This window comes from Limanda limanda, chromosome 2, assembly GCF_963576545.1.
Source record: "Limanda limanda chromosome 2, fLimLim1.1, whole genome shotgun sequence".
Classification (NCBI taxonomy): Eukaryota; Metazoa; Chordata; class Actinopteri; order Pleuronectiformes; family Pleuronectidae; genus Limanda; species Limanda limanda.
This window is the reverse complement of record NC_083637.1, coordinates 4,214,024-4,226,080: the sequence shown is the minus strand read 5'-3', so window position 1 is coordinate 4,226,080 and position 12,057 is coordinate 4,214,024. Positions and strand designations below refer to the sequence as shown.

Sequence of the window (12,057 nt, the reverse complement as noted above, 5' to 3'; positions counted from 1 at the left end):
CATTCGGTTTATTATTGTTTAGGCTGTTATAGGAATAGTTGGCTATGCCTTCAAGTAGTAAGTGTGTTAAGTATGTTACCTTGCATTGTTCCAGGCAATGGAATTTGGTTTATTAGCTGTTAAAGCTTCTTGGTTTTACGGACCTGGGCCACCCCTGTGGAGAATGTTATATTGGTTTGTTCCAGTTGTGGGTGCGGGGTAGGTCCCATTTAAGCCGGGCCTTCATGATGTGATGGGGGCTGCAACTGAGAGGACGTGAGTCTGCGAGCTCCCAAGAAGTGTTTTTCTGTAAAGTATATTGCTATTGTAATCATTAGATTGGGCCATTGTGACCGGGAGGTCATCCGGTCTCTGAGCGACCGGTCACAGCGAAGCGGAGGCGCCATCTTAAGATACGAACAGACTCCGCCAGCAGGCAGGACCACCACCATGTACCCGACCGCTTTGACGCAGCTCGCCCGGGGCAACCCGTTCAGCGCCCCCCTGTTCAATCTCCAGAAAGTGGAGGAGCTCCGCGAGAGTCTCCATGGACAGACGACCCGCAGACTGGCAGCGGCCGCCACCGCAGACGAGGAAGTCAGCTGCGATTTTGGCTCCTCAAAGTACTATGCCCTGTGTGGGTTTGGGGGTATCCTGAGCTGCGGTATAACACACACAGCAGTTGTGCCCCTCGATCTTGTCAAGTGCCGTCTGCAGGTGGACCCAGATAAATACAAGAGCATTGGCCGAGGCTTCTCAATCACAGTGAAGGAAGATGGTGTCAGAGGCTTGGCAAAGGGCTGGGCCCCCACCTTCATTGGCTACTCCATGCAGGGCCTGTGCAAGTTTGGCTTTTACGAAATGTTTAAGATCTTCTACAGTGAGCAGATTGGAGAGGAGAACACCTACCTTTGGAGGACATCATTGTACCTGGCTGCCTCAGCCAGCGCAGAGTTCTTTGCTGACATCGCTCTGGCTCCCATGGAGGCTGTAAAAGTTCGTATCCAGACCCAACCAGGCTTCGCTAACACCCTCAGAGAGGCCGTTCCCAAGATGTTCCGAGAGGAGGGGATATGGGCTTTCTATAAGGGTGTGGTGCCTCTGTGGATGAGACAGATTCCCTACACCATGATGAAGTTTTCTTGCTTTGAGCGCACTGTGGAGTTGCTCTACAAGTATGCTGTTCCTAAGCCCCGCAATGAGTGCAGCAAGTCCGAGCAGCTGGTCGTCACATTCGTGGCTGGATACATTGCCGGTGTGTTCTGTGCCATCGTGTCCCATCCTGCTGACTCAGTGGTGTCTGTGCTGAACAAGGAGTCTGGCAGCACTGCAATGGGGGTCCTCTGGAAGCTTGGACCCAAAGGTGTGTGGAAGGGTCTGGTTGCCCGTATCATCATGATCGGTACTCTGACTGCACTGCAGTGGTTCATCTACGACTCAGTCAAGGTCTACTTCCGCCTGCCCCGTCCCCCTCCCCCCGAGATGCCCGAGTCCCTGAAGAAGAAGCTCGGCCTCACAGAGTAAAAACACAGCCCCTCCTTCCATTCCTCCACTGAGCCTCAGCCTCCAGCCGACGACTCATCTGAACCCCAGAGCGCACACGGCAGTTTTCTATATTTATGTCCTCGGCTCGTGCAGCAACAGAGCTGCTACTCATTAGAGATGAGCCGGATACTCGGCTGAAACGAGTATCCGGTACGGATTAAGCACTTTTGCCGAGTACGATTATTATACGAGTAATCGGAGTCATTATCTGTGCTCGGACTGAATGAAAATCCTCACACAGCGTCACAGCGCTCCTCCCGTCACACACGGCTCTGCTCACTCACTCACAGAACAGCTCTCTGTCTCTCAGTCCCTCAGGTTCACTGCGCATCGGGACTGTTCCATAGGCTCAGTCAAGGAAGCAGAAATGATTCGTTCATTTCCCGACTGGGTCTTCGGGTACGATTCTTTGGAAAAATTTTCACGAGACCTGCATTGGCTCAGTAGAGGAGCGCTGGAGCTGTAGCGAGGGACGTTCACTGTCTCCCGGAGAAATGAACACTCTGTGTTTTTAGTATAGAAAGACGTGAATTATATTTATATTTGTATAAAAGTCATAATGACTGGTTTTGTTATTTTCACTTTACATTTACACTTACTTTACAGTAAAGTAAACCTCTATTAAATACAGTACAACATGACAGTTTGTATGGTTTGAAATTGTCATTTATTATCCCATTGGCATTTAATTATCACGGCAAACAATTACACTGCACTAAACTTTAAGTGTTAATGTAAAGTGAAAATAACAAAACCAGTCTGTATGACTTGTGAACGAATATAATTCACGTCTTTCTATACTAAAAACACAGAGTGTTCATTTCTCCGGGAGACAGTGAACGTCCCTCGCTACATCTCACACACACACACACACACACGCACCCACACACACACACACCTGGTGTGGAAATAAATTAAAAAAATAAAAAATAAAAATAAAAATCATAAAAAAATTTCAAAGTTAAAAAAGAAAGTTATGTTGAACCATCCCACTTCCGGGTTAAATCACACCCACTTCCGGGTTAGGCCCCGCCCACTCCGAGTACGGATACGGATAATTCATATGTTTAACAGATACAGATAATGCTGTACTCGCTCATCCCTAATATTTATGTCCTCGGCTCGTGCAGCTCTGCTCAGAGAACAGAGCTGCTACTCATGTATATTTTAAACAAGCAGATCATGGAGGTCTGTCGCTTACCAACATGGAAATATTCCTCTGTAGAAACCCCTGTCTGGTTTAATCAGTTTCTGTCATTAGAAAATATGGTTATTCTAATAAAATAAAATGGCGTCAAAAAAAAAAAAAAAAAAAGATTGGGCCATTGTGCCTATTTGTTTTCTTTTGCTCTTTTGTTTTCTTTTATATTTACTGCCTTGTAAGCCTTATTTTGGGAATAATAAAATACCCTCTTACACCAGCATCTCCAAGTACTCCTGAGAGTGATTTCCAGCTAGCTCAGCCGCTCATCGTCATACCTACCTTTAACACATACCAATTAATACATTCAAATATTGTTTTTATTTATGATTATTGTTTTTTAATTCATAAATAATTTTGGCGATGGTTGCCCTTTTTTTTGGTTTGAGCCCCTGCCCCCCAAAATGTCTGTGCACGTGCTTGACAACATAGATGAAACACACTGATCAAAAAATCACTCGGATGATTTCATCTTCAATTTCTGCCAACAAATCATTTTCACCTGAATCCTACACACTGGACCTTTAAGTTGTAAGAAGGACTTTCAATTTCAAGTACAAGTACTGCTTGGCTACGTTGAAGTTAGCTGTGTAAGTAGTTAAAAAGCCTGAAATGAACTACATTACCCAGACAACCTTTCGCCTACGCACTACGTCTGAACGTAAGTCGGTAAGCAAATTCCAACATGGAGGATCTGGTAGCTGTAGAGAAGAGCCCGGTATGAATTCGAGAGAATGTTTCCCGTCGGTTTTTGCGGTTTAAATGGGGTTTGACTCTGCGCACTTCGCTGTTTTACGTGTGAAATCGTGCGTGTCACGTGTCCGCCTCGGGTCGTGAAATCGCGTGTGATCGCTCGTTAACGCCGACGAAACGTAAACCTGCCAATTCATTCTCTGCTCGGTGCGGATGCTATGTCATGGGCAGCTAGCCGCTAGCGTTAGCATTGCGTGTGTAGTTCTATCATATGTTTTCTACCTGGGAATGAGCAGTCATCCGTCCAGAGTGACCGCTCAATTGATTCCATCAGGGTTTCCTCCAGATTTTTAAAGATTTTCCCCTAAATCAAAACCATCGGTATTACTTTTCACTCACACAGCCAAATTATGTATTCAGGATTTGCTGAATCATACATGTATTAATTGTTTAGATGTGTTTTTAGATTCAGACAGTGAATGTAGAAAAAGCATCTTTCAGAATGATACACACAGCACTTGAATATTATTACCTCGAATTGTAGATATATGAAATCTGACATACCCTCATCTTATTTAGTTGCTCCAGCATGTTGTCTTTCATCATCTGAAACATGGTGTCCTTTTTATCATGCACATTGTTCATAATAGTGCGCCTCATGTTTTCGAACGGCGTCCCGTCACGGCAGTAGTACACTACCCGTTTACACGTATAATCATGACGAGATGTTAAGTGTATGTGTTGCATGTTACCGTGGTTCAGTGTTGCGTCGGTGTGTTTGTGGAAGGCGAGCAGTCCGGAAATACGGATATAAATAGACGCTCGACTTCCGGGTATAACCGGAAGTGAACCCGCGTTCGGTTTGATATTGTTTAGGCTGTTATATGAATAGTTGGTTATGCCTTCAAGTAGTAAGTGTGTTAAGTATGTTACCGTGCATGGTTCAAGGCATATGGAATTTAGTTTATTAGCTGTTAAAGCTTCTTGGTTTTACTTTGAAGGTCCCCAGCGGAAGTCGAGCTTCGTGACATGGCTAACTGCAGCTAGTGTTAGCCTCTTCACACACACACACAGACAGACAGCATGGCGTACAGTGCGAAGATCGGTCCGTCCATCCTGAGCAGCGACCTGTCCTGTCTGGGCAGCCAGTGCCTGCGGATGATGGAGTGCGGAGCGGACTTCCTGCACCTGGACGTCATGGACGGGCACTTTGTCCCTAATATCACATTTGGTCATCCCATGGTGGAGAGCCTGAGGAAGTCAAGCGTTCAGGAAGCCTTCTTTGACATGCACATGATGGTGTCCCGGCCGGAGCAGTGGGTGAAGCCCATGGCTGCAGCAGGAGCCAACCAGTACACTTTCCACTTGGAGGCCACGAGCAACGCTGGAAACCTCATCAAGGAGATAAGAGAGAGCGGCATGAAGGTGGGTGTGGCCATAAAACCTGGCACAGCGGTGGAGGAACTGGCCCCCTGGGCAAACCAAATCGACATGGCACTGGTCATGACTGTTGAACCTGGCTTTGGAGGTCAGAAGTTCATGGAGGACATGATGCCCAAGGTGAGCTGGCTGCGGAGTCAGTTCCCTTCGTTGGACATTGAAGTTGATGGAGGAGTCGGCCCTGACACCATTCACAAGTGTGCAGAGGCAGGGGCCAACATGATTGTGTCAGGCAGCGCTGTGATTGGAAACGAGGACCCGCGCTCTGTCATCGCTCTCCTTCGCACGGTGGTGGCCGAGGCGATTCAGAAACGCTCGCTGGACCGCTGAGCTGTGTCCCTGTGTCCTCTGGAGATCCCCCATGGTGACACTCCACCCAATCCAAGCCACTCACCACAACCAGCCAGAGGAACAGACTCATTACGGACATTTCTGGGGGGGCAGAGGTCAGGGTAGGGGAGGTTCACAGTCAGGGCTGTTGTGCAATAGGAGTAGACTTGACTTTGGCTAATTATTAATAATCATGAAATTTGATTATTAAAATAATAAAAATTATTTATTAAAAATAATTAAAAATGATAAGGCTATCACTTAAGAGTAGTAAAATAATCAATTAGAAATGATAAGGTTATCCATTAAGAATAGTTAAATAATCAATGAAAACAATAAAATTATCAATTAAGAATGATACACTCTGTAATATTTGCTTATCGTAGCGGGGCACCACCCTGGTTACAGGGACCAACGCGTCAAACTATAAATATCAGTCTCATATGATACATATTAAATTAATAATCTCAATAGTTAATATTAATGATTATTTCTTAAACAATGAAGGGTTTTCGAGTTTCGAGCACAGGCTATCGTAATCCAGCTGTATTCACACACTTATGCACAAATAATCACAGACTACAAATACTTTAATTACAAAAGCATTTATTAAAGAAAGGGGAAATATAGTTAGTGTTATTCAATGACTCATCATTTTAACAAACTCCAATATTTCAAAGATAACAACAGCAGCAGCACTTATCACAATTCAGAAAATACATGTAAAACCTGCGGTCTACCTATGAATGTCTGTCTCTGGGTGTGTGTGTGTGTGTCTGTGTCAAAGTGTCTCTCTGTATGTGTGTCCATGTGTGTATGTGAAATAAAGTTAATGTTATTTAATGATTCATCATTTTAACAAACTCCAATATTTCAAAGATAACAACAGCAGCAGCTTATCACAATTTAGAACACACATGTATTCATCTATGTGTATCTGTGTGTGTGTGTATCTGTCTGTGTCTATCAATGTGTCTCTGTGTAGGTGTGTGTGTGTGTGTGTGTGTGTGTGTGTGTGAGAGAGCGAGAGAGAGAGAAAAAGAAGGGGGCGTGGCGATGACGCAGTCACGTGGTGACGTCACATCTAAGATGGAGGCAGACAATGATTCAAGGAGTCATTAGGCTGAAAAACTCTCAAAATGGTGGTCTGACTACAAAACAAAAATGGCAGATTCGTTTATGAATTAAGAGCCAGAATGGAAGGCGGGTCTAGAGATGAATAATCTCCTATGGCCGACGAACCACGTGTGAGACACAACGTGGACACAAGGACAAAGGGATTCCTTGTCTGAGCTTAGCTTTGACGCCGAATGGCGTCGAGGTGCGTTCAGGCTCATTAAGTAAAGATCTATCTCTACAACATGAACTGTATGAATACATATCGGACGTGTATATACGTAGGTTTAGGAGAGAGGGGGAGAGAGAGAGAGAGAGAGGAAGCATGCAAGGAGAGAACGAACTCTTAAAAATACGCCGGAGATAAGTTAACAGTGGTTTCACCACTCAGCCCTCAAGCGAACGTTGTGGGCTGAGGTTTTGATCGGTAAAATCACTGCAGACTCACACGGACGTTAACAGCGCGGCCGGAGGCGCTTCTCACGGCACGCATTACTGTAACACAAACACTGCCGTTAAACCGGAAACCGGAAGTAGCGACTCGCCGCGGCTTAACACTGGAGACACAGCGGTCTCCTACAAAACAAAATACACTCAAGTATTAAAACAATACGCTACGTATTAAACTAACATCTGCCCAGACAGTTTCGCCTCTTACTGTGGCCGTGGTTTCGTGGGGTGCGTGCGCGTTCCGCGCGGATATCCTGGAAGTCCAGTGAATAGCTCGTAGTCTCTTAAGCTGTGCTGCAGCTGGTCCGCCTGGACCAGCAGTTAGTTACTGAGTCGTCTGGTAAGGCCTCTGGAGGCCTAGTTACAACTTGAGCAGTGGAGTTAAAAAGAGGACAAAGAGTGTTAGTCGTCTCCTTTAGCGACTGGAACCTCTGGTCAGACCTGGAGAGGCCTGGCTGGAACGTCAGTGCTGGAGTAAAAAGACAAAGAGTCAAGTAGTTATTCCCTCCTGAAGTTGCTGGGTTAACTAGTAAGACCCCGGGGGGGTCTAGGAGCAACGTCAGCATCGGAGTTAAAGAGAAAGATTTCTGTGAGCTCAGCACTTTTTATACCACCTGAAAGGTACCGGCCCCTTGGAGGAGGGGTCAAGGGTCAGTGTGGCCCTCAGCCAGTTAACTATCAGAATTTGGCCACAAGGGGCGGGCTTCGCCCTCAGTGGACGTCTCAGGTTTCATTTAGGTCTCTGGAGAGCTGCTTGCAACATCTTCCCCCAGGGCCGGCTGGGGGGTTGGGGTGTCGACACCCAGGAAACTTTAGGCTGGTCTCAGCCTTGCGTTTAGGCCTCAAGTTTTATGAGCCTTTGTCTGAAAACTCAGATCACTGGGGCCTCAGTCCCAACAGGGCAAAGGGGATTCTCTGTGGAGGCGTGAGCTGATGGTGAAATCTAAATCACTGTGGTGTGAAGCAGCTTTTCAGGACTTGAAAGAAAGTATGTGTCTGGATCCTGTGCTCCAGAGCCTGGAGTTTTCCTTGCCCTTTACGGTGCAGACAGACGCCTCAGGCCTTGGCCTGGGGGCAGTGTTGTTGCAGGGTGAGGGGGAAGACAAACAACCAGTACAGTACGTGAGCCGTAAACTGTTCCCTCGCGAGACTCGCTACTCCACTGTCGAGAAAGAGGCTTTGGCTATTAAGTGGGCCATTGACACTCTTAAGTACTATCTGGTGGGCAAAGACTTTGTCATTGAGACGGACCACAGGGCCCTGCAGTGGCTTCATCGCATGAGGGATTTTAATTCTAGGATTACCCGTTGGCACCTGTCGTTGCAGCCCTACAAGTTTACGGTGAAGTACAAGGCGGGCAAAGACAATGTAATTGCGGACTTCCTTTCGCGCCATGACATGGACGCTCTAGCTTAAGGAGGGGGGTGTGTGACGGAGCGCATGGCGTCCGTCACGCCAGTAGGACACTGCCTGTTTACACGTGTGTGGCAGAGCGCACGGCGCCCGTCGCGGCAGTAGTACACTGCCCATTTACACATATAATTATGACGAGATGTTAAGTGTATGTGTTGATGTTAAGTGTATGTGTTGCATGTTACCGTGGTTCAGTGTCGCGTCGGTGTGTTTGCGGAGGGCGAGCAGTCCGGAAATACGGATATAAATAGACGCTCGACTTCCGGGTATAACCGGAAGTGAACCCGCGTTCGGTTTGATATTGTTTAGGCTGTTATATGAATAGTTGGTTATGCCTTCAAGTAGTAAGTGTGTTAAGTATTTTAGTGTGTCGCCCGGACAAACGCAGGAAGATGGAGTCGGCTCTGAACCAGCTGAAGAAGCACACGGTGGTGGTGGCGGACACCGGAGACTTTCACGCTATTGAAGAGTACAAGCCTCAGGATGCAACCACGAACCCTTCACTCATCCTGGATGCTGCCAAGATGCCAGCCTACCAGCAGCTGCTGGATCAGGCCATTAAATACGGCATCGCCAAAGGCGGAACTGAGGACGAGCAGGTTGCCCACATTATGGACAAACTGTTTGTGAGTTTCGGGCTGGAGATTCTCAAGAAGGTTCCAGGCAGAGTTTCCACTGAGGTGGATGCCAGATTGTCTTTCGATAAAGATGAAATGCTTGCCAAGGCTCTGAGGCTCATCGCTCTGTACAAGGAGGCCGGCATCAGTAAGGAGCGTGTGCTTATCAAACTGTCTTCTACCTGGGAGGGGATCCAGGCTGGCAAGGAGCTCGAGGAGAAGCACGGCATTCACTGCAACATGACCCTGCTGTTCTCCTTCGCTCAGGCTGTGGCCTGTGCAGAGGCTAATGTTACTCTCATCTCACCCTTCGTTGGACGCATCATGGACTGGTACAAGGAGAACACAGGCCGTAAGGGCTACGAGCCACATGAAGACCCAGGTGTGCTGAGTGTGACCAAGATTTACAACTACTACAAGAAGTTTGGTTACAGCACCGTGGTGATGGGCGCCTCCTTCAGGAACACGGGTGAGGTCAAAGCCCTGGCAGGATGCGACCTGCTCACCATCTCCCCGGGGCTGCTGGCCGAGCTCAGCGAGGATCACAGCCCGGTCATAGAGATGCTCAATGTGGAGAAAGCCAAGGCCAGTGATCTGGAGAAGATCCACCTGGATGAGAAGGCTTTCCGCTGGGAGCACAACGAGGACCGCATGGCAGTGGAGAAGCTGTCGGATGGCATCCGCAAGTTCGCTGCAGACGCCATCAAGCTGGAGACCATGATCGAAGAGAAAATGCTCAATGTGAAAAACGGCAAGTAAAGGACAGATGTGGCTTCTCCGGCTGCGTCGGCAGGACGTGACAGAAGGTCCCAAGCACCAGAAGGCCTTCCCTCTCCTCACCTGACTAAACTCCAGGGACCCTCCTGAATGGACACCTCTCCTCTCTTAGACTGGGACCAGCGGTTTTCCGACCAAACATAAATGATTAATGCTAATGTCTGTGTGAGGTTTTTGTGAAATATTTACTAGAAACTTAAACGGAAAGGAACAACGTAAGCACTTTTGCAGGCGAAATGTCTTAATGAGACTTGAATAGTAATCGTGTGACTACTAGAAAGGACCATGTGCTCTCTTTGACCAGAAATGAAGATTAATTAGCTCCACACTCGGGTCGATAAAGACAACTGTACCATCATTTCTTAGAATATTATATTTTGCTCTTTGAATAAATAAACGTCTTAACCTTCAAAAAAAAAAAGTGGGCGGCTGTGGCTGAGGGGTAGAGTGGTCGTCCTCCAACCTGAAGGTCGGCGGTTCGATCCCCAGTCTGAACCATCTGCATGCCGAAGTGTCCTTGGGCAAGATGCTGAACCCTCATAGCCCCCCATAGAATAACAAAGTGCTGCAAGTAGATGCACTGTATGAATGTGTGTGTGAATGGGTGAATGTGAAACTGTACTGTAAAGCGCTTTGAGTGGTCTTCATCAGACTAGAAAAGCGCTATATAAAAACAAATCCATTTCCCATTTACCAAGTATGTTACCGTGCATTGTTCCAGGCATATGGAATTTAGTTTATTAGCTGTTAAAACTTCTTGGTTTTACGGACCTGGGACACCCCTGTGGAGAATGTTATATTGGTTTGTTCCAGTTGTGGGGGCGGGGGAGGTCCCATTTAGGCCGGGCCTTCATGATGTGATGGGAGCTGCAACTGAGAGGACGTGAGTCTGCGAGCTCCCAAGAAGTGTTTGTCAAGTAAAATATATTACTATTGTAATCATTAGATTGGGCCATTGTGCCTATTTGTTTTCTTATTTTCAAATGTTTGGTTTTTTCGCTCTTTTGTTTTATTTGATATTTACTGCCTTGTAAGACTTACTTTGGGAATAATAAAATACCCTCTTACACCGGCATCTCCAAGTACTCCTGAGAGTGATTTCCACCTCGCTCAGCCGCTCATCGTCATACCTACCTTTAACAGTGTTAATCATCCCCTCTGTGTCCAGTGAAAACGAATCAATGGCGCCCTTGAATGGTCCACCTTGCTTACATGCTTACATTATATAATAAATCATTTATCCAATTAAACTTTAAAAAACAGGAATGTTGTCATTAAGTAATTTCTCACGGGAAGGTCATCCTGAATTCCTCATCAATGCTGCCAGTCAGTTTTGAACTTAAAGTCATGTTGATGTTCTTTTTCCTTCCATTCTTTGCTTTGTTCATTACAGCAAACTTCAATGTCTTGTGGAAAGCACTACCCTTTTTTCCCTGGGAGGAGACATTTTTTTAATATATAAATAGATTATTCAAATAGATATGAAGTGCAAAATATGTAGTCAAATTAAAGTATAAATACATACAGCATCTAACATGGACTTTGTCTGTACTTGGCATGAATCTTGTGATTCTTCAACCCCCTCAGTGAGGCATTGTTCAAAAGTCCTGTCGATCTCGTCGATTGCTTTTTGGAGTACTTCGAGTTCATGCTGCATCTTTTCTTTAAGGTCTCTGCAAGCCTGCATTTTACTGTCCACCTAAAATAAAACACAAATTCATATGAATTGATGAAATCTACACAGGTCTTGATTTTTACCATTCTGGTAGAAGACAACAACCGTTCGTAGGGGAGCTTGTCTTGAGAGTTTATTCCTAACTTATATACTAGTACTTCTCTTGAGGCGGCAACGGTTCCTCCTCCTTTCAGTTTATTTCCCTGTAAGCTGGTTAACATTACATTTAGGAAATTGTCTTGGCATACCTGGACATTGCCATTTTGAAGGCTTTGTTATCATTTTTAATCCCAGTATACTCCTGGGAATGAAGGGAGAGGTTATTCGGTTTCTAGCCCTCCTCAGGACAACTTGTCCTGTGTCCGTGAGGTATAGGGATTGAACATTGTTGGATTACGAATTTGAGAAGGATGAACAGTTGGATGTAGTAAATAGCAGGATAATATTGTATGTATTATACAAGTTGTAGTTTGAGACAAGTATAAAGAGTAAAAACTTGTGAATTTACTGCAGAGGTGAATGAACTTTAGGAACCTGATGTCTCTGCTGGTTCAAGGTTTTTCTGGTAAATGAATTACACATGTATAACTGTGTTTTCTGATTCGTTAGTGTTTTACATTTGCCCTTTTCCACAGCGACAGCTCCACCGTCGTGTGTCCTCTCCCCGGAAAACCTCTCTCTCTCTCGGTGCATCTGTCTGAACGCTCCCGTTCCAACCCCACCAGCAAACATGGGCAAAACGAAGACAAGTGTGTCCGCAGCGGATAGGAGAAAGTCTCCACGCCTGGCTGTGAGGGCTAAACCTGCAGCTGAGGCTAAGA

At 46.1% G+C, this 12,057-nt stretch overlaps 3 protein-coding genes across 3 annotated transcripts; all 3 read left to right on the top strand.

The window, feature by feature from the left end:
* Window positions 1-365: 365 nt before the first annotated feature.
* Window positions 366-1,605, top strand: LOC133021705 (solute carrier family 25 member 3-like). Its single transcript, XM_061088671.1, has one exon. It carries the CDS (start codon window positions 430-432, stop codon window positions 1,501-1,503), a length of 1,074 nt encoding a protein of 357 aa, XP_060944654.1. The 5' UTR covers window positions 366-429; the 3' UTR covers window positions 1,504-1,605.
* Window positions 1,606-4,494: 2,889 nt separating this feature from the next.
* On the top strand, window positions 4,495-5,292 carry LOC133025712 (ribulose-phosphate 3-epimerase-like). The gene has a single exon (XM_061092448.1). It carries the CDS (start codon window positions 4,502-4,504, stop codon window positions 5,186-5,188), a length of 687 nt encoding a protein of 228 aa, XP_060948431.1. The 5' UTR covers window positions 4,495-4,501; the 3' UTR covers window positions 5,189-5,292.
* Window positions 5,293-8,535: 3,243 nt separating this feature from the next.
* On the top strand, window positions 8,536-9,976 carry LOC133019443 (transaldolase-like). The gene has a single exon (XM_061085934.1). It carries the CDS (start codon window positions 8,560-8,562, stop codon window positions 9,541-9,543), a length of 984 nt encoding a protein of 327 aa, XP_060941917.1. The 5' UTR covers window positions 8,536-8,559; the 3' UTR covers window positions 9,544-9,976.
* Window positions 9,977-12,057: the final 2,081 nt, after the last annotated feature.

Excerpts from the sequence above, each read along its gene's own strand:
- LOC133021705 (XM_061088671.1), top strand. The coding sequence starts at position 430 with ATGTACCCGACCGCTTTGACGCAGCTCGCCCGGGGCAACCCGTTCAGC.
- LOC133025712 (XM_061092448.1), top strand. The coding sequence starts at position 4,502 with ATGGCGTACAGTGCGAAGATCGGTCCGTCCATCCTGAGCAGCGACCTG.
- LOC133019443 (XM_061085934.1), top strand. The coding sequence starts at position 8,560 with ATGGAGTCGGCTCTGAACCAGCTGAAGAAGCACACGGTGGTGGTGGCG.